We start from the raw sequence: 23,163 nt of genomic DNA, 5'->3' as shown, positions 1-23,163 counted from the left end.
TTTTGTCTCAGAATTACCTTTTGGGGGATGAAGGTTGTCTCTCTATTATGCTGAGATAGAAGCTGAGTCCTTTTACAGGTTACCTCCTGACCTGTGCTTGGTAGAAGGTAGAGAAGAAACACAGCTCTGGAGTCCTGACCTGCTGAGTGAGAGAAGTAATAGATGAGCAGCTCTGGGACAGCCATGGCTGTATCTTGGCCAGTCCCTCATTTTATACCTAAACAAGCCAAGATGCAGAAAGACACAGTGTTTGGTCTAGGGATGGCAGAGTTCATCCAGGACAGCTAAGGAATAAGACACTGCATGCGTAGGGTATGGCCTTTACCTCTATTGCATGCATTTGCTGGCCAGTGCCTCCACTGCATGCATTCAGCAACTTCTGGCTACCTCTAGTGTCCAAGCAAGATTAAAATTATGAGAGACTAAGCTTCAGAACAGGAGCTGAAAGAACTGCACAAGATTGGGGAAGGAAACTTGGGAGGAATTTGAAACACTCTCATTGTCCTCTGGATGCAAGCAAATTGAAATTCACTCAAGATCCATCCAGAAAAGGGTTCATTGCTGATTTGTCACCAGGGTCTGGGGTTGCAATATTCATGGTACCTATGGGACCTTAGAGCAGGTGAATACATGGCAGGGACATTACCACACATCTCAACAATTTGCACAGATCCATGCTCTCTGGCAGCTGGGGTAGCCTGGGTCAGAGCGCTGAGCAAGGCAACTTCTCCTCTCCCTTGAAACTAGAGTCTTATGGGTGTGCCCTAAGGTGCCTGAGATTCAAGTGGTCTAGCTTCTATTGCTCTTGGATAGTATATGTTTGGCAGGGAAAGTTGGGCTTAACCAATTGTTGGCCTTCTGAAGTATGACCTGGGACTGACTATCTGTCTACTCCCAAATAACTCACTTTTTCTTACTTTTTTTAAATCGAAAGCTTCAACTTCTAATCCAGTGACACCACTGGAAAAAAAGCAAAAACAAATTTAATAACTCTCTAAGAAATGTTATGAATTAGGTATTTTTTCTGCTTACAAATGTGGCAGGGAAGGGGGTAAGAGTTATAAATGTTCATAGTATACAAGAAAAGTTGGAGGCAAAATAAAGTTTTAGAGTTTTTTTTGAGTAAATGAATAGGAAGCAATTGATAAATTGGGAACAGGCGAATGAAAGAAGCTAAATGTTATGATAGCAAATCAACAGAGGCTTGTATTTTCAGCAGATATTGAAAGCAGAAAAGGAAAGAAATTATTTGATTGGTTGCAATTACAAAATTCCTATTTGTAGTTTTTACCCTGTTGGAAAATCCCTAGACATATAATCCCGTGTTTGTTAGTTGGTAGCTTATGGTTGGGTGTGGTTACGTTTTGTATTTTTCTGACATCTGGAAACACTCAGTAAAAATGACCTAAACTAAGTCTTGGTTACTTTTGCAATATAATCAAACATAAAGTTATTTCTGAAGCCTAGTTCAGGAAATTTTAAGTCTAAAAAAATCATTGTGTATATATACCACATTTTCTTGATCCATTCACCTACTGAGGGACATCTGGGTTGGTTCCATATTTTAGCTATGGTAAATAATTCTGCGATAAACATACTTGTGCTGGTAGCTTTAGTAAGCTTCCATCCAAAAGAATGACATTGCCCCATTCATAAGGAAATGGAAGGAGGTGGCAAAAATCATACTAAGTGAAGTAAGCCAGACCCAAAGAAACATAGGCTCCATGGTTTCCCTCACTTCTAATTAGTATATGTCTACGGTAGTCCTAGTGGAGGATTACAATAGCTCAATAGCTATGTACATATTACCATATAAAATGGTGCTAATTGAAATGAACTCCAAGATATGGAAACATGTTGACCTTGTCATCAATGTACAGTATCAAGTTCTTTCTTTTTTTCTTCTTCTTTTTTTTTTCTTTTTCCCTTTATCTGATTTGGGGAAGGGGAGGGGAATAACAAAATGGTGAAACAAGGACAAAGGTTGAACCAATGCAACAGTGATACTTACAAGCCACTACTTTGTAAATGAACTTTATGACTTGGCGGGAAAGTAGAAGAGATAGTGGGAGGAATAATGAAGGGGTGGGTAACAATGTTTAGCAAGAAATGCACTCATTACCTTACTTACATAACTGTAACCCCTCTGTATAGCATTTTTACAACAAAATAAAATTTTAACAGTCATACTGTATATAGTCCTCAATGCATTTGCAGGAGGAAATCAAAACATTAATTTGTTTTCCATGTAACAAATGAGGGGATCAAAGTTCACAGAAAGTAGAAAAGCTATCTAGGTGGTAAAACAGGTATGGGTGGCTCATACCTGTAAACCTAGCTATTGGGAGGCTGACATCTGGTATCACAGTTGGAGGCCAGCTTAAGCAGAAAAGTCCATGTGACTCTTACCTTCAATTAAACAGTCAAAAAGCCAGAAATGGAGATGTGGCTTAAATGGTAGAGTGCCAACCTGAGTGGAAGAAGCCAAGCTAGAAGGCAAAACCTTGAGTTCTATCCACAGTCCTGGTGCGCGCACGCACACACACACACACACACACACACACACACACACACACACACACACACAAAAGAAAGAAACAATGAATTGTCGTATTCTATCTTGAAGGAACTCTGTGATCTTGCCTGTACACTTAGGCTCTTACACAGTGTCCAGCACAGAATAAGCGTCCCATAAATAGTGGCTAGTGGTATTATTTCCATGATGAATGGGCCAGTAAATGATAGTTTTATGACAGAGGGAAAAAATACAAACAACCTTGCTGGGAAGTAAAGGAAAAAAGTCTTCATAATTAACAGTGAAACAAGAAATGACATTGATTTATGTATCAGTGCATCTTTCTTTCAAGGATTTTTATAGTATTTGACATGTTTTCTCACTTGCCTTGTCACTAGTCCTGGCAAAATGCCTGACAAGTAAGGGAAAATGAAGCAAGAAATGATGAGGGAAAGACCAAGCATGAAACTGCAGGGCCTGGCACGTCACTCCTGCTCCTGGTCTGGCTCCTTCTGTCACTCCTTGAAGCCCGAGGCCCTCCTACGACATCCCCTGAATTCCTGTCATTCAATTCAGCAAGGAGGAGGAATTCAAACTTCACCTTGGATCTGTAGTTCATTGGGTAGATGGAAATAAAACAACCTGAAAAATGATTTTTTAGACAAAGTGGATGGAACAATCTCTTATATGTGTCATTTTCCATAACCTGACCTTTAATGTGTACTGCAATGTCTAGAGTATTGTAAAAAATTAGATAAAAAGAACTAAAAAGCAGGGGGTAGGGGAGTGGGAGATGGGAAGGGTTGGGAAGGGGAAACAAAGGAGGAGGCAACAATGCTTGATAAGAAATGTACTCATTATCTTGTCCATGTAATTGTAACGCCTCTGTACGGTATTTTCACAATAAAAAAAAGAAGTAAAAAGCTCAACAAAATGCTTTTTTTAAGACTCTTATGAATTGTTTTCATAATCGGATAAATTAACATGTTAATAAATTTAGCTATAGTTATAGATACAAGCTTAGCTTTATATAATAATGTTTTCTAAATTTGAATACTAAAACTAGAAATATATAGAGCTATAATCCGAATGTTAATGAAAATGTACAGAGGCTCCTAAGTACAACCTTGTCACTACCCAACTTAAAAGCTCATCTGAAACTCAGAAGTCTTGATTAAATGCAGATGACAAGATGTCCTGAGTTGATTTTTTCTCACTTTACATTAGACTTCCTTGATGATTTAAACAGCTCAGGAAGAAGTGAGGCATAATTGGTCCTTGCTTTTAATTATACATAAAGATATATATCTATTTACTTACTAGTCTTGCTGAGATATTGGTAAATTTTCATTAATACTGTTGACTTTTTGGTTAATCTTGGATCCAATTAGGGGTGTGTGTGTGTGTGTGTGTGTGTGTGTGTGTGTGTGTGTGTGTGTGTGTGTGTGTGTGTGTGTGTGTGTGTGTGTGTGTGTGTGTGTGTTGTTTATCTTGCTAGTTCCTAGTTATTTCCAGTGTAGGTAAAATTTGTATTTCTCACTACTCAGCATATCCTTTCCACGGAAAATTCAGATAAAGCCATGATTCCCAGTGCACTCTCCCAGCCCTAGTGAAAGGAAGTAAGAGATTTGTCTTGGAGGAAGAAACCAGAGGAGATACATATATAATTTTCATTTGGTAGATTAGAATAGCAATGTTCTGATGAAGGACACAGATGCCCACTTCTGATATAATTTGGGGGCTGTGCTTGGCTGTCTGCTTTACTCTCTATTAATCAGAGACAGATGATGGACAAAGGAAGGAGTCTGCTATAGTTGCTGTTTGTAAACACCAAACCAACATAAACAGTGAAGTATTGCTTAATGTAATGTGTCACATTGATTCACCACATATCTTTAGCCAAGTTAGGGTCAGGAAGTAAAATGTCAATGTATTAGGATTCTTCAAACTCTGTCTCTATGGAAAGTATGTAATAAGGTAAATGCTGAAGGCCAATAGAAAACTATGCCTTAAATGAAATTGATGCTTTTAATCGGGCTCTGTCTTAAGGAAATTACGGTACTCTGCTCAAAGGACTCAGACCGGTTAGTCTATCTGGTGCTTTTGTTCTGCTTGAACTGGGCACCATCCCTGGCCATATGAGTAGGTGTGAAAAAGTAAACAGAAGTCACTTCCAATTCACAGATCACCAGCTTGCCTGCTTCCCTCCCTTCTCCCTCCTTCCCTTCCTCCTCTTACCCTCTCTTTTACATTCTGCAGTCACCTAAAGGAACTGACTTATTACAAGATAACCTAAACCTTAGCAAAATCCCCTGGGGAAATGCTCCCATTTGTGGAATAATACTAATAAAGACTCAGTATTTTCAATAGCTATTTTCACTCTCATAGACTTCATTTCGGCTGGCTATTAGCCTGAAGACACCTCTCAGTTCTTAAGCACATCATGTCTAGTGTGATTGGAATGCCCTGCTCTTAATACAGTTTCTAAAGTCTTGAGAATAAGTCACCGACACGAATGAATAACTGCATGGGCTATGTTGGAAGAATGAGGCTCCAAAGACCTTTACTGTGCTACGTGGCCAAGCTCTTCTCTACCTTTACATTCAAATTACTAGTAAACAGCATCTGATGTGAAATGTCACCTTCCATCCTTTCGCTTTGCTAGCAGGAATATCATGACTGGATCTCATGTTTACAGTTTGAAAACTGTAAACATGTATGTAATCATTGTATGTAATCAGTCATTTCATGCTGTTTGGTTTTTTTTTTTTTGGCAATACAACAACCCATTACAGGAAAAAATATGCACTTCAGTGTTGGTTCTGCTCATCTCAAGACCCTTTATGCTAGGTTTTTTTCTACTTTGGTCAATGGATAAAGGAAAACTCCAGGGCACTAATGACTCATGCCTATCATCTCAAGAGGATACTGGGCAGTGGTGGGAAGCCAGCTTGAGCAGAAAAAGTCCATGAGACTCCATCACCAAAATAACTGGCAAAAAGCCAGGCTGAAGGTGTGGTTCAAGCACGCCAGCAGAGAAAGCAAGTCAAGCCAGGTTGAGGCCCTGAATTCCAAAGGTTAAAAAAAAAAAAAAAAGAGGAAGAAAGAAATTGCTTATACTTCCTGAACCTGTTACTGTGCTATTTTATACTGTAACTCATGTAATCTTGTAATTTGGTCTCTGTTATACAAATGAAGAAACAGGTGCAGCAAAGTCAGGCTGCAAGGTCACACAGGTGCCCTCCCTGTGGGGGTGAACTTAGAGTGGATTACAAGGTCTTCTATCCGGTGACCAGGAAAGGTAAGTTGTAAGGCATAGGAAGCACCTTTCCACCATGAACAAAAAAAGAAACCATATGAGCAAACATTGAAGCCTCTTGTAGCCTTTCAAGGGCAAGAGTAAATGTGTGAGCTCTCCTTTAAGGCACTAATAATGGGGCTGCTAATAACACCATGACTATTACTGTTTTCCTTGGTGACATTTGGCCTGGTCTTTCTTCACTTTCAGACTAATAATTAGATTTAAATCCCTGACAGGACTCTACCTATCACCCCAGGGGGTTCTAGATTTCTTCACTATTGCTTGGGAAGATTTCATTTAAAAAAAATCCTTTGAACCCAAAAGTTACCCTCAGCAACAGCTTTAAATCTATTATCTTTCTGAGTCTTTTGAAGACCACTTGCTGCTCTTTGCCTTCTCTTCTGAAGAGGCCATCCTTTATTATTATTATTATTATTATTATTATTATTATTATTATTATTATTATTATTATTAAAATTTCCAATGGGAAGAATAAAAATACCCAGGAAAACCGGAGCAGGTAGTCTCAGGAAATGTTTTTATCACTGTCTGTGCCCTGCCAGCTTGTTTTGGGGACTTTAAATGTTTGGATCCAGAAATTCTGTTTCCCTTTTTAAAAAAAGAATTTCCCATTTGTAGTGAAAACCATTTTTTGGTGGCTCTGTTTCTCAGAGAAAAAAAAACATGAAAAGAAATGGCTCTTCCTATGAGTAAATTAACCTCTTGCTATCTGTATCCAGGTTGCTTTGGGCCAGTTAAGAGACAAGGCTTCTCAGAGATGTTTACCCACCACACTTTGCTCTCTTCTCCAGCCCACACCAACCTGCCTTGTACTGTGGTCAAGAGAAACAGGGAGCTTTCCTCAATGTAAAGACCCAAACAGGAGCCTTTCAATCTTGGAAAGAACAAGATGGGAGTCCCAACCAACTGACTCAGGTAGGAACAAAGCTAGGTGGAGCAGCATTAGCAAACAAGTTGCCTCCAAGCTCTACAGAATTCAAGGTTTAAGAATTCCAGGTCTGTATGACTTCATGCCTTTAGGAAATCCCAGCTAAGGTACAGGATATCCATCCACATGAAGAAAATGGAGTCTAACCAGGGGTCCCAAGAATGAGAATTCATGAACAATTCCAGTCAACCCTGCAAGCAAATACCTTTCCCAGAGAATATATTTAACATTTTCCCCAGAGTCCCCAAAATAACACAAGAATGTTTAATTTGACAAAAATTTTTTTTGAGAAAAAAATGCCTTAGTGGGGGTATTTTTGGTATAATTTCAAACACAATTTTTAATACATAACCTACTGTCTATTAACAGGTGTAAAGCATGAAAGTTCCATTATTTTCTGACTTTCTTTGAACGGAAATTAGAAAAATTAGTATTTATTGATGCTTTCAAATACATTCCTACATAGGGTCTGGGAAAATCTTTCCATTTACTAATAGTTGTTACTGGAACCATTTCTATTAATGGTGAGGCACAGGGTTAAATATGTGAGAAGACATCAAACTAAAAACATCCTCAAGATACACACACACACACACACACACACACATATACTTAAAACACACATATCACACCTCTCTTACACACACACACACACACACACACACACACACACACACACACACACACACACACACACACACACACACACACACACACACACAACAGAGCTAACTGATCCAAGTAAGAGAAACATTGGATAGCAGTATGTTAGAGAAAGGTTTCTTCAGGTAACAAATTACATGCATTTGCTAACTAGCAGAAGCAAGAATTATGAACGTCACATTCTAAAAATTCTCTGTTGAGTTGGGGGGAAGAAACTCCCTGGAGGGTGAGCTGCATTACTAGAACTACCTGAGTGTAGTTGGAGGCCTGCCATGCAAGGTTCCCACACATGGCTAAATGAGGAAGTGGCAACGGTGGAGAGGTTCAAGTTTCAGCTCTGTTCAGTACCAAGGCCATTCTATCACTTTAAGGCCCCATTGGAGAGTCATTTCCTTAGCCCGGCAGAGTTCTATTTCCCTGCAAAATCTGTTCCATACCTGAACAGACCAGAAGAGTATATTTCATCAGGGTGCAACTAGACTGCAGCACTCCCAAATGCATTATTAAGAATGACTACAAATTATAAGTAGATACTAGAATAATTGTTTTGAATACAACTCCTAAGACTTTTCAAACAATCCTGTTTATGAAGTTATAAATGTTTACAGGTTGTCACTTTAATCTGGAGGAATTTCTTAGGCTAGCCAAAGAAAATCCGGAAGCAGATCTTTAGTTACTGCTTTTGTTGAGGGTTTTGTAAGACAGGTCTATGATGAAATAAGGTAATTTCAAGTAGAGGCTCTCAGAAAACCTACTTCCCTGGTCTGGTGGTGTAACATCTGTCCTAAGGGCAATAGTTTTACCAGTCTGCAAAACTAGTAAACAATCTGTCACGATTAGATTGTAATTTCAGACTTATAAAACATCCTTCTCTGAATTGGAGAGAAGCAATACTTATTATCCCAATTAGGAATATATCTTCCTTTCACAGCTGGTTATGATCAGAACTGAAAAGTTGTGGCCTGGTAGTCCAATGACTGAAAAAATAATATTTTTGGGAGGGGGTCTAGTCGTGGGACCTGAACTCTGGGCCTGGGCACTGTCCCTCAGCCCTTCTGCTCAAGGCTAGCGCTCTACCACTTGAGCCACAGTGTCACTTCCAGCTTTTTTCTTTTTGCTTATGTGGTGCTGAGGAATCGAACCCAGGGCCTCAGGCATGCAAGGCAAGCACTCTACCAATGAGCCACCTTCCCAGCCCCAGAAAAAAAATAATTTCTTATTAAATAGAGTGCATGTGATCTGTAGTAGTAAAACAATGCTTGATAAGAAATGTACTCATTATCTTGCCCATGTAATTGTAACTCCTCTGTATGGTATTTTCACTATGAAAAAATAAATAAAAATAACCAGTTCAATCATCTGTAACTCAGTGTTAAATATATCACTTGCCTCTGCTGAGGGATACTGTCTGAGAGTTCTGGCCCAGCCAGCCAGTCAATTGCACAACCACTGAGCAGCAGCCACCCAGACAACATTCCATAATCCATTGTTTTCTAACGTTGTCAAATCCAATGCCTCAAGGTGGAGAGATGCCACACAAAAATAAAGCCCAGGTGCATTTGGAAGTGTACACCTCCATGGGAGTTCTAATCAGGTTGAGAACAGTTTCTCTGCTACCTTGCGCAGCTTTCTGTGCAGGAGGTAGGCCATTAAATACTTTCTGAACTCCATTAGTTACTCCTGCTGAGAGTGAAAAAGTCCTCATAAATGCATAAAAATTACATTGCTTATGAGGTGGGGAATGAGATGGTACTTGGCTGCCAAAGATTATTTTCCATTCATGTGGTCTACTATCACACATAAAGCAGAATGAGAACATAGTCCTGAATGGATTGCAGTCTTGACTAAGAATCCTTTACTAAATGACATCTTATCTGAGTAATTATTGCTGGATTTTGGTTCAGGTAAGGCTGCCCCTCTGCCTTCTACCCAAGCCACTCCACACGCTCCAAATACAGGCCACACCTCCATTGCAGGCTATTTGGCGAAGCAAGGCTGGCCCATCAGAGCACTTGATCTCAAGTGACCCAGTAAGAGTTCCAGGTGCAATCTAGAGTGGATAAAACGACTGACAGACAGACAGACACTCTCTTGCATCTCAAGTCTCCCTAAACTTAGGAGATAATGGGTCTGGGATCAGTCCTTTGGCATCATAGGGAACCTACGGAAGGAAGGTCACAGGTAGATAAAACTGAAAGCTTGACAAGTCACTGGGTAGGTCCTTGACACAACATAGATGTTCAGAATTCAGATTACTACCTGAATTTTCATGGCACACTAGCCAACAGATCCCATTTCCCTCTTTAGTCTCAGGTTTTAAGTGATCAAAATAGCTATGACAACCAATTGAAATAAAGCACCCTAATTTTATTTTTGCACAGAGTCTCCCTATTCTAGAGACAAGAACAGCTGGGTAGCACAGGTAAGTGGCTTGCACAGGATGCAGGCAGTAACTAGAACCCAGATATCCTGTTTTGCCATGTGATATTTTCACAATACCACTGGGAAATCAACTGAAAGGTAATTATTAAATACATTGGACCTGTTTAAAACTTTTATCTAAAACGCCACTTCAGTTAAAAAATTTATATACTGGGCATTACTCTAAAAAGGAACATCCTTAATACTTTAAGTCATTCTTTGCATTCTTATATAGTCTATGGACAACTTGAAAATAACATTAATAGACTAACTTTCTCAGAAATGTGCTTGAGGTCTGCTGTCGCAATAGAAATAGCCCAACAAAATAGCTTAAAATGTTTTATTAAGTATATATAATATTACAGGGTAATATTTACAAAGTTATGTTTTTAAATAAAAAAGTACCTTGGCAAAGATTGCAGATATTCAAAGCTTCAAACAGTGATAAATTGATTTAATACATATTTTTTTAAAAAAACCTTTAACGGTAACACAGCTGTAAAACAACTTTGGTCTTTAAATCACTGCAAAAAATGGCTACTGACAAATAGCACACCTTTAATTGCTATGCAAAAAAGGCCCCCAAGGGAGCATCTTACACATAGCAACACTGGAGTTCTCTCTATTACTTAGACTGGTTAATGGATATTTATATGATGGGGATCTAATTCTCAACATGGCTTTTGTAAATAATGTTCTGCTTAATAAAAACAAAAGTGTTGTATTCTCTCACCCCTCGCATTTTAAAAGCTTCACCGATGCCATCTTTCAGACAGCTTATTCCAAACATGTTCTTGTTCTTTCTTTCAAATGACTAGATCATAATTAAGTTAAAGGCAGGAACACTTCCTGGATACTGTCCATCTCTTCAAAGTTAACTTGGATCATCCCTTTAACTAAGTTAAAGGCAGGAACACTTCCTGGATACTGTCTATCTCTTCAAAGTTAACTTGGATCATCCCTATTTGCCACTGAAAATGACGTACAAGGACCCCCAATGGATGATGTCTAAAGTTAAGTGACTTTGAATATGACACAAATGTAAAACTTGTATTTCTATGATTCTTCAGACAGAATATACAACAAAAAGAAAAACAAAGGAGGAGGTAACAATGCTTGATAGGAAATGTACTCATTACCTTACTCATATAACTGTAACCCCTCTGTACAGTATCGTTACAATAAAAAATATATACTAAAAAAAAAAGAAAGAGTTGCCAGACAATTCCTTCTCCGCTTTCCAACAACAGGCAAATAAAGGGGTTGTACCTCCATTTCTGTACCACTGACCATTATTTATTACCCTTTTACAAGACAAGACAAGTCTAGAGGTGACAAGTTTAATTTTTATTAATGAAATGCAGGAATAAACATCACTTCTTGAGCTTTATCAGCTGAAATCACAATTTGGTTGGTCACTACTAAATTGATTATCATGTCTTAAAAAGAGCAATACTCTTTAATTATGAGATAGCCCCATTATGTTAATTCTGACATTTTAAGAACTTAAACAGAATGAACCTAGAATTTCCAGCTTAAAAAATCATTACCTTTTAATGTTTTCAAAACTTGTAATATTTGTCAAAAGAATACTCTCTAGCTCACCCTATGAAAAAATAGTGAAAAATCTAAACACAGCCAATTCTCAGTCATCATATTTATGTATTGAGTGTCTAAGGTATGTATAACACGGCAAGAGAGAAGAAAAGGAGCGGGGGGGGGGAGCTCTTGCTATAGAAAGAACCTTAAAACCCAGTATGAAGAGCAAGACAAAAACCCAATAAAGCTAAGCAGAGATATATGATGTACCAGGGAATGGTAAGGGAGAGATGAAAGAGAGCACTAGACAAATGTGGACAGACTGCAAAGGACAGCCAGTGGGGGAGAAAGGGCTGGAGAAAAAATGTGATTTGCTCCAAAAGGCTGGAAAGGTTGCTGCAGAAAGTGACAAATGGTATCACTCTGTACTGTTGTACAAATGGAAAAAGTGTAATAAATAAAAACTGAATGGAGGAGATGACAGCCCAAACTGGTATCAGAGACTGAAAAGTATATTATGGGGCAAAATGGATATCTGATGCTCAAAACACTGTTAGCAATTTAAATTTGATCTGACTAGAATTGGCAGTCATTGTAAGTCTGATTTAAAGAGAGTGAACTGGCCCAATGATGCCCAGGCAAGAGGTCTCTTGTTGCCGTGGTTCCTTATCCAGAGAAGCTAACAGGAGCAAGAGTTGATTTCACATGGCACTTTCTCTGCTACCTCTGGTGGCATAGTCTAGGGCAGTGAACGCTTCCAAAAGGTACAGCCTCAAGGTGATCAGAACAGATGCTCAGACCCCCACGACTGAACCCAAATAAAGACTTTACTGTGTATTAAAATGTACAACTTCAGTTCATAAAAAATCTGACTCTAAAGGTTTTCATACCTTTCTTAATAGAGACTAGGAATTTGGAGCTTTTTCAAGTCCATCTGTTGCCCCCCCTCCTTTCATCAAAACTGACTTCTAAAGTAACAAACAATATTAGGAAAGTGTAAATATTTTCAGAAGGAAAAAGAGCAGCAGGAGCCATCAGATTTGTATAAAGTAATACAGCTCCCTCTCCATATGCTAATATTTTGGAGAATTACATACTCAGGGAACTTTTACATATTTATATATATATATATATATTTTTTTTCTCCAAGAAAAGCTGTCTTGATAATGTGTTCAGTTTTCTGAGAGGCCTAGCAGGTCTTAAGTTGAGGTTTGCCCTAGGCAAACCACTTGGTCCCACATGAAATATGACGATAAGTTTGGCATACAAGAGGCACATGGAAACATTCAATGGACTAAAAAATAACTTATTGTTCTGTGGTCCACGTAACCACAAATATGAATGTCTCATTACACAAACAGGAACAATTGCTAGTACTTTTAGAGGGCGTTGGTGAGCAGTCAAAAAGCGTGACAAATTTCCTAGACATTTTTTTTAAAGTTTTAAGAGATCAAATATTTGTGCATCAAATATACTTCCACCCAATAAGGATCTTTGTGTTTAAATGTATTTACTAAAAGCACGAAGTTAGCATCTGCTCTCCTGTAGGTTTACCACTTCCGTCCATACAGAAGATGCCTGTGCCTACCTTATACATGTGCACATACAAACACACACCCACAAACAAGGTAAAAAACAGGTGCTAATAATCTAAAGTACTCCAGGCAATCACAACGGTCAGAACGCTGATTTTCTTCTAAGTGGGGTAGGAAATAATGGTGGTTTTGTTTTACTTTTCAACCTTGGGAGAGGGAAGCAAGAGGTGGGATACAGGAGGAAGGGGATGAGTGTTCATCATGCAACAGAGACACAACGAGAGTGAAGCCACCTTCCCAGGGCTGGCCTGAGGCCTGGTGGAGACACACATTATGTTGCCATGCAGAGGATACGCAGGGTTCGGATTTCAGTCTTGCTTTGTCATGCCTCCGATCAGAAAAGAAGTGAAGAAACACTGTAGAATTTTTTTTTGCCTTCAAAATCAGAGGAAGGGAATACATATGTTACAACCATAGCTATTTTTTGCTGAAAAGGATGAACACAGTGCTCTGAGAACAAGCTAGCTCCTTTCTGCAAGGATGCCAGTGCATCACTGGACCGTGTTCAAAGAAGAAAAAAAAAGTGCTACATCTTATACAGCAGAAGCAAGTAACAGGACAACAAGACAGGGTTCAAAGGGTTGTGTGAATCAAAGGAAACCACATCCACCAACAGAAGTATCCTGAATCTGGGAAGGACACTGAATGTCAAAGGGGGAATGTGTGAATGGCAACTCCCAAGAATGAAGACTACTATCTCCAACAGCATCACAGCACACCCAGGTGCCATACAAGGTGTTCCCAAGCTAATTCTCATCTTTATTGAAGTCACGATTCCCCTCACCCAGACACATTATTCAGCCAGAGCTGCTGGGAACCTGAGTTTCACAAAGGCTTGATAAGAGCCACTCTTTTTCAAGGAGATCTCTGGGTAACCACCAGGTCAGTGCTAAGTAATTCCTAGGCAAATCCAATTTAAACCTTGAGTCTAGAGACCCCAGGATCTGAAGGACATCATTCTTGGAAGTTGCCTTATCTACTTTTGCCCCTAATTGAATAAAAGTATCATAAAACTGGATATCAATTGGGCACACAACACGGATCATAATTCTTTTATTAACTAAATGACAGTTTCTTTGAATATAAACAATTGTAATAATCATTTACGGATAAATGACTTATCAATGCTCTCTCATTGATGAAAACCAGTTACTGTTTTGTTTTCTTCTTTTCAACAGTGACTCATCAAGGCCATGGTGCTTAAACATAATTGTATTCCTTCACATTTACGGCTTCCAAACAGAGTCCACCACTTCACTTCAATTATTCTGGAAAGTGGAGAAATGGATTATTGTCAATGTTCATGCTGTTCTACATATTAAGAAATGGATACATTTTTAAAATCTGGAATTGTTTCAGAAACTGTATCTAAAATGTTTTAAAACATATATCTGCAATGATCTAAGACAGAAACCATTCAAATCATTAGCCTTTTTGGTTTTGTAAAATGTCAATGCCAAGCAAAGTGAAAAATCAACAGTCTGACAATGTTGGCTTGTTAGGTATGCCGAGGAAAAGCTGAGATGATAATTTTCCAAAGCAAAAGATACTGACCTTTGAGTAACATTTTTATCACAGATAGTTAATATACATAAAACAGATATATGATTAGGTAGAGGTGAGAGAGAAAACACCCAGGGAGGTACTCTGAACCTCACTGATTAACTCAACAGATGCACTATGAGCTCCAAGCAGATGTCAGGAGAAACAGCCCAACATATAGATATTTAAAAACTAAATTCAGGCCAGCTAAAGATTAGCAAAATCAAGGCCATTTCAAAGGTCATCAAAGACTTTAAATGTTATAAAGACATAAAAATTTATGGCAAAACACCTTTATTAGACCTCTTTATGTAGTGGTTCAAAAAAATGTACAGAAAGTCAGACATCAAGGTAAATTAACAAAGGAAGAGACACTCAAGGTTCTTGGAGTGTTTTTCTGAAAAAGGAGCCGTTTCCTCACACATCTGCAGAAAACTATCACTACCATAGGAGAAAGAACCAAGAAATTGAAAATAGGATGCAGGAAGTAAATATGCATAAGCCATGCTGTCATTCTAGGAAACAATGCTTCAAAACATTTTCAATTTATCTTCACTAAACACCCTTTTATTTTTTTAGAATGCAGTAGCTTGAATAACAAAACGTGCATTTACAGACTTAGAAACATGGGATCATGCTGTGACTCCCCAACACAAGCCTGAACATTGTTTTACATTTAGATCCAAGTGTTTTGAAACTTATGCAAAAATTAATTGTACTCTGGAGGACAAAGCCTCTTGAGCTCACTGTTTCACTGTGTTAGAGGTGAGCACAAACTTTGCAGGAGTAAAAACATAAAGATAAATGTTTAGAGGATCAAGGCATAACTAACCACTCGATGTCTGGGGTATAAAGGAAATTTTGAAAATGAGACAAAACTTCCAAGCATAGTTAACCAAATGCCAGTGGATATAAAGAATCATAGCATGTTAAGGTAAAAATCCACATGAATGTTAGCAGCACTAAGTATCTTAGAATTGAATCTCTCTCTTTCCCTTTCATCAACCAAGTTCCTGCTTGGGAAAATAGAGAGCAGACAGGACGTTACCACGGCAGAAGAAACTCTATCAAATGATAAAGACTGATGACAGATTATCTTTTTTTGTTAATTTATTTAAACTAGTACTGGGGCTTGAACTCAAAGCCTGGGTGCTATCCTTGAGCTTTTTCATCCAAGCTAACGGTCTACCATTTGAACCACAGATCTATTTAGTTTTTGTGATTCATTGAAGATAACAGTCTTTCTGCCCTGTCTGGCTTTGAGTCATGATCCTCAGATCTCCAGCTCCTGAGTAGCTAGGTCTGAGCCACTGCTTCCTGATGGTGCCAGATAACCTATGTGCCTTACAGAAAGCATTTTAAAGCCAGTCCCATCTCCAAAAAATGTTTTACCCACAGTGCAGTTCTCTACTGGGTGACTGAGAACTGGAGAGTCTGATTTGTATAGTACAGTCTGACCCAATTTATAATCAAAGAGTTTTCCAACTTTTAGGAAATGTGAACATTTATGATTTGACAGTGTTCCTTTCAAGTCACACATTCAAGGAGCTTTTTGCTTTCTTTCCAATGCCATTATTTCAACCAGTCAATAATCATAGGTGCAGTTTCTACTTACCATCGTTCATCATTCCTTTTGATTCTTTAAATGCTAAGGATTAGTAACAAGCCAAAAAGGCAGTTAGTAAGGTTCTGTGATTAGAGATCACATCCAAAATAAACAAACATAAGCAGCAGCGTAATGCCAACTATCCCACAATTCTAAAACGAAATTCATTTGCAGGCTACTTTATTATGAAGCATTCCTATGGATCACATTCATAGTAGCCACAAAGGAAACATGCTTAGCTGGAAATGCAGATTTAGATTTGCATGGACAGAAAGTGAAGCACATTGGTTTCGCTCTGTGGGACAGTTTGTTTCAGTCTAGAATTTACAAATGAGAAACTTGGAAGGAACTGAGACTTCTTTCCTCAGGATGCCCTGCCTTACTTATCCTGGCCAATATAAAGTACAAAGGTCTCCTGGATCAAATAAGCACTGGGCTAGGGTTAGTAATTACTCACAGGATACAAAACTGTATTTTCCCCAGAGCTGATAACATTATTAATTCTTGATGAATAATCAAAAATAGGTTAAAATTTTTTTTAAAGAAACTCCCAACTAGATTCTTCCTAAGGCATAGGTGAGCATTCTAACTTCTTTGAGGGCCAGTTGAAATTATGATCTGATATAGGATCAAGAAGAAAATGTAATGTTTATAATAATCACATACCATTAAGGGGTTCCTCTACAGCTTTCTGGAAAATATTTAAAATATATTTATGTAAAAACATAATTTGTAGCATATCTTTTTAATGCTAAAAGTTATATATATAGATATACATATATATATATATACTAACATATAAACTACATAGTAAGCAGAACCTTATAGTAAAACAAATAAGGAAATAAAGGCTGAAACCAAGCGGTCTTAAACTATTTAATAGTTTAATAATGACTGTATCATTCTCTTCATATTCTATGTAGAATTTCCCATCCTACCTTCCTCTCTCAGTTAAAGAAATCTTAACTTAATCCTTCAAAATTTAAAGTGCTAACAGGCAAGCAGCAACAGAGTACATATCCGTTAAATAAGGAGTAGAGCAAAGCAGAATCATTTTCAAGTTATGCAAACTGAGCTCAGAAACAGGAAAAGAGTATTGTTAGGTTCTAAAGGTCCAGTGGATTGGTTATCTCTACGACACTGTATGAACTGCTGGCTGCATAATATAGCTATGGCGCCAATCCACCACAAACCCCTGAGGTGACACTCGGCAGCCTGCCTCAACCTGCCCACTGGGTGTGCCCCTGTGGCTTTCTAGAGACTCAGAGGCACTTCCTGCCACAGACTCAGGGCTGCTTCCCGACACATCTATTATCAATCATTTCTAGGAAGCCAAATAGAACATAGTCCCCGTCAGTCTAATATAGCTCTTAAGCTTGTCACTGTGATGTGTCTATATTTATAATGACCTTTTCTCTTCATTTATCCTCTCTTCAATTTGCTCCTTTCTTAGAACTGTCTCAGCGAGGTATCCAAAGAACAGTAAAATATGTAGGGAAGTTTTCAGGGAGAAACATGTTTACAAAATGGGAGTGGGAGGTGAATCATAATTCAGAACAATTAGCAATGTTTATGCTTATTTTATAGACTACAATTTTTTGTGAGGTCAATTTAGTATATAAAGCTCTCTTCCTCACTGCCAATCCTGAAATTCTCATTCATTGTATTTACATAAAGTAAATCCCACACATGAGGCAATATATTGGCATTATTCCTACTTCTAAATTTCAGTCCTGCCCATGAGAAGTGGCTAAATTCTTAAGGAATTACTCATTCCATTCCACTAATACTTAAATAAGCAATCCTGTTTTAAAGGAGAATTGGACTCATTCATGTAAAGGTCAAGAAATGTCTTCAATACTATCTTAATCTGATCTTACACTAAGCAGAGAGAGGAACAGTTCAATATTCCAATGAACAATCTTCACTCGGATCCATCAAGCAATCATTCTCAATTCATTTATGACCAATTCTCACTCTCCTCCATCAAGCGATCATTTTCAATTCATGTCATAAATTTGAACTTACCCTTGGAGGTTGTATAGTTCTCTGATTGGAAGCTGATGTAAATAAGAACAAAAATTTAATGAATAAAAGGGATTAAGACAATATAGCATTTGATTTTAACATAAAATACTCAGGGCAAAGACTAGAGGGTACCAGAGACTCCACTGAAGGAATTCTTGCTTTGAGTAGCTACTCAGAAGTAAACAATATTCTTTACTATAATCAGCTGCTTGTTACCTGCAAAGGACACTCGGGTGTACTTTGCATCTCTCCCTATTCCACTCTACCTGGATATGGTCAGAAAGTAGCAATAACTGACCTCTCTCTCCTACCCTGGTCCCCACTGCTTCATGACCGCATTGCTCATGCTTCTGGTGGCCCAGCCTTTTTTCTTTTCTCTTTCTAGTTTTCAAAGCTCTGGAGAGCTCACAAACTAAATCAGGTATCAGATCCTCTGTGTTTTAAGAGTTCTCCCATGCATCCAGCACAGCCACAACCAAGTCTTCTGTGCCTTCCTCCTTAGCTCTCTGAGTTTTCCTTTTACTGCTTTTCAATGGATTAAATTAATGAAGATGAAGGAATACAGGGCATAATACAGGTAACAAAAGAACTACTCTAACTGTGCAGGAAAGAAGAGATTACTTTCTTGTAAGACTAAGATGTGGCTCCTGAGCCAATGAAGAGTCCTTAATGAACAGATCAGAGTCCTACAGACAAGAAAATAATTTATTTTTCCTTTTTGGAAGCACTGGGGTTTTAACGCCTGGCTTTGGACTTCCTAGGAAAACATATTAGCACTTGAGTCTCTCCCAGCCCTTTTTGCTTTTGCTATTTTTCAGATAAGGTCTTGTGCTTTTTTTTTTTCCCCCAGGCCAGCCTTAGACTTCCATCCTTCTATCCCACTTGGGATTCTAGATATAAACACCAGAAATGGGGTTTTACTAACATTTTGCCCAGACTGCCTTTGATGTCTATCTCTCTAATGTCTATCTCTGCTGATATCTATATCTGTAATGGCTGAGATTACAGGGATGATCCAGCCTGTCCAGCTTAAGATTCTTTTGCTATGCAGAATCTTCCCACCCCATCATCTCTTTTAGTTCAAGAAACCCTATTAAAATTAAAGAACAAACATGCAAATATGAACAAGAGAATATATAATATCACTAAACAAGGAATAGGAGCAAAAGCAGAATCACTTTTAAGTCATGCAAATTGAAGTCATGAAGCTAGGAAAGAAAATACATTATGTTTACTAAGTTCTACTGTAACAAACTGGTAAACAGACACCCCAGTTGGCTTATTCAGACTAAGAAAGGCCCAGGACTACTTTCTGTTGTTGTTGTTGATATTGTTTGCCTCCTATCACTCCCACCATTCATGAAGCTTCTAGAACTGATGAGAAATGGGGTAGGTAGGCTCTGACCCAAAGCCAGACAGTCTATGGACTACCTTGATCAGGCTTCTTAACAGGAACCTGGGATCTTAAGAGGAGAAAAAGAGTGAAGGCTAGACAACTGGTGACAGGAGGAGAAGGTGCAGAAGGAACAGGAAGGAAGCAAGTGGACCTGGGAGCTGAGGGACAGAGATAAGAAAGACCTCTGTTGGTGAGAAGACCTGAAGAAGAGAAAAGACAGAGACAAAGTGGAGAGGCTAAGCTGGCTGCCTACTCTGCCTTCCTGGTGAAGAATCAAAGCAGGACTCAGTAACCACAACTGCCAGAAAAGCAACAACCAGCAAGAATAAAGGTCAACCTGACCATGCAGTCCTGACTGGGTGCTGGCCTCTCCCAACTCCCCACTGTTCTGTCCCACATTGTGAGGCCCGTGTATGTCCCTGCCCTGGGAGATCTCGGTCTCTGTTAGGGCTATGGGTGGCTTTAGATGAACAGCCCTCACTAAGAATGCATTGGGAAATGGTTTGTTCCTTGTACTGAACATAAACACAAACTCCCTTAGAGGTGGGAGAGGGTGACATGGGTTACATCTCACATTTAGCATGCTAATGAATAGACCAAGCTGAGTTAGAGCATAGTTAGGGACCATCAAAACAGTGACTACCATGTTAATACAACTTCAGCTAACCAGGCCTGGAAAGGAGAACTGAATAGCTATCTAAATTTCTGGTTAATAGGAAGGGTCAGAGATCAATATTTTATAGACATTTTTTAAAGTTACCGATGTGTTTATCACAACTATTATGAAGAACAGCCATGCAAACTCCCTTTCCCCCTAACACTATAAGAAGGTTAGCTTCTAAATTCCAACTCAACCACAGAGAATGTCACCTTTGGCTAGCCCATTCAAAGAAATGACCTGTGAGGAACAGTGAGTGATTCTGAGGGATACCAGCCAGTTGTAAACTTCTGGCAGTATGAAACTAAACCTTGCAGAAGTTAACTTCTTCTGAGTTAATTCTCTCCGGTAAGGTTATAGCCCCAGAGAATGATTTATATGTTGCTATCATGAGGCTAGGTATTGACGGCTATAATTGTGTTTTTTTTTTTTGGTTCTTTAGTACTGGGGTTTGAACTCAGGGCCTCATGCTTCTTGATGGATCCACTTGGACCATGGCCCTACCTCTTTTCTGTTTTTTTCAGATAGGGCCTCAAATTCTTGCCTGATACCAGCCTCAGATATCAATCCTCCTAACTATGACTCCCAAGTAGCTGGGATTACAGATGCACACCAAGCATTTGTATTATTGTGGAGATTACTTTTGCCCAAGCTGACCTTGAACCCAATTGTTGCCTCCTGAGTACCGGAACTGCAGGCCCATACTTTGCAACCCAGGCTTTAAGCATTTATATAAGTGTTAAGCATTTAAACTTAAAGCATTTAAGCATAAAGCTTTAAGCTTTCTATATAAACTTATTTGCAATGTTCTGCAATTTTATGTGATTTTTTTCAAGATAGCTAACCATTTGATCACATACTACTGTAAATATTTTTCTAGGTTTCTAATTCCTCAGAAACACTTTGTAGTGATAATCATATATACTTGTCATTAACAATAGGCAAGAAAATATATATAAATGCATATATACACAACATATGTGCATACTTTTTCCTCTGCTTCTGTGTCATTCTAAAGTATCTGAGATGTTGTAAATAGGGTTCTCACTGCTAATCAGGTGACGATATGGAAATATTACTGTCAGCCGTTACCTGAACTAACTGGCAATGTCTTGAAGGATGAACAAATATTAACTCAACAATCTATATAAACACCCTATATAAATAACAAGCCCAATTCACACTTTAGTCATTTATACGCTCACACATTACGTTTTGCCCAGCCCCTTAATTCACTGTGTAAAATTAGAACATTTCTAGTAAGAAAGAAAACAAAAGGCAATACAATTACGAAAAAAGGAGGCCACAGGAAGTGAAAGTCAAAGTCCTACTCTTTAAAATTACAATTAAGGCTATAAAATTTTACTTAGAAGAAATGAGAAATGTAAAACTTAAAAATTCTCATTGGATATCTGGATCCTAAACTCTCTTTAACTCACTTCGAGGAGAGATCTAGGTTTCTTTAATAAATAAAAAACCTCAGAATTTTGTTATATTTAAATCAAGTCACATGGATTTCCTCATCCTCTCTGCAATGAGTATAAATTATTTTGGAAGTACTTACAACTTTTACTTCCTGGTACAAAGCTCAAATTTGTGATCTTAATGTTACATGTTTATATTTGCACCGTCAGATCAGAGAAGCAAGCACATGAATTTTCCTAGTCTACCACATTACCTAAAGAGCAGATTTCCTGTACCTGTTCTCTTCTCACCTTTCAACTGACCGAAGGCATCTCTCTGCACTCTGGCATCAGACAAGTTGATTTGAAAAGTTAATTTAGATATATTCTCACAAATGTCAGTAATAGTAGACTAAGTATTAACTTACATATCATATATATAATAGATATTAAAGCCATGATAAAGAAAAATAATTAGGGAAGTATACTTCTAGTGCTTTCATTTATTTTCATTTTGAACAGTAACACTTGAAGCCACAGTGTAAGTTTCAGGCTCCTCAGGGATGCAAATGATGGAGGTCTGTCAAGGTCAAGGGGCAACCATATTCTCAGCCCTGATGGCCCACTGTGCTAGCATTATTCTTTGCCAGACATGGAAGGCATGAGGAGGCAGGTAAATAAAGGAGAGGCATTCCAAATAGTGAGGAAAAATGACCCGGATGCCGACCATCAGTCAGACAGGTCTCATCCTGCTTCATCAGCTATACAAACCCTGCAGGTCACATACTGCTTTTATGTATTCAGGGGAGCAACCAAATCAGCAGCATCGTCCTTCCAGACCAGACACAGGCTGATTGGGAGAGTCGACGGAAATAGAACCTATCAGCATTCAAGACTCTCGTCACTACCATGGAATGCCACTCTGCTCCAGATGTCTTAGCTGTGTTTTAAGGACTTCTGTGACATGAAATTAGAAATTTTCACTGAGCATCAACTAAGACTCAGGAACACATCCACTCAAGGTACTTAAGATTTTTGGTTGAGCGGTTTAATTGTTTATCTAATAAGCCTGAATTAAAGGGAGGAAATAGGTAACAGAATCAAATTGAAGTATCAGTCAAGAGATGACGCTCAGAAACAAAGGTAAAATCTCTTTGAAAGTCTATAGAAATTTCTCAACTACAATAATTCAGTTTTTCCATTAATTTTTAGAAACACACAGTAAAGTTCAGAAATACACAGCAAGATAAGCCAGAAATGGATTTTATATAAATAACTTCATGTACTTGTGACTTTTCATTATTCTAGCGAATGATGGAGTTTGCTTTAGAGTTCAGTTTACTTCATAAAATATTTTGAAGGGAGATTCTTGAACAATATTGTTGAGAACATGTTACATATGACAACATAATAGTTTCAGACACTAGAAAAAGCATGTACTTCTCTCTATATATTAAAAAATAAAGCTAGGCAAAAATTCGTTATTTGATAACTGACAGAATACTAGGGTTGGAGATAATGAAGGTAATACCACACTTAGGAAGAAT

At 38.3% G+C, this 23,163-nt stretch overlaps 1 protein-coding gene across 8 annotated transcripts in view; it reads right to left on the bottom strand.

Moving 5' to 3' along the window:
- Nucleotides 1–14,007: 14,007 nt before the first annotated feature.
- The window catches only part of Cd47 (CD47 molecule), a 50,750-nt gene continuing 41,594 nt past the window's right edge, over nt 14,008–23,163 (bottom strand). For 3 of the 8 annotated variants that reach the window (XM_070030297.1, XM_070030303.1, XM_070030299.1), the window contains exons 8-11: nt 18,160–18,191; nt 16,798–16,822; nt 16,141–16,173; nt 14,008–14,251 (exon numbers count right to left, since the gene is read on the bottom strand). In XM_070030297.1, the coding sequence (XP_069886398.1) occupies nt 14,247–14,251; nt 16,141–16,173; nt 16,798–16,822; nt 18,160–18,191 (95 nt within the window). In that variant the 3' untranslated portion in view covers nt 14,008–14,246. Of the gene's footprint in view, nt 14,252–16,140; nt 16,174–16,797; nt 16,823–18,159; nt 18,192–21,891; nt 21,961–23,163 lie in introns of all 8 variants that reach the window. The other 5 variants (XR_011373550.1, XR_011373551.1, XM_070030302.1 and 2 more) reach the window with 5 other exon arrangements.

Source organism: Dipodomys merriami, unplaced genomic scaffold, assembly GCF_024711535.1.
Source record: "Dipodomys merriami isolate MVZ:Mamm:240054 unplaced genomic scaffold, mDipMer1.0.p SCAF_2, whole genome shotgun sequence".
Classification (NCBI taxonomy): Eukaryota; Metazoa; Chordata; class Mammalia; order Rodentia; family Heteromyidae; genus Dipodomys; species Dipodomys merriami.
Note: the sequence above shows the minus strand (reverse complement) of the source record. Positions and strands in the feature narration are given on the sequence as shown.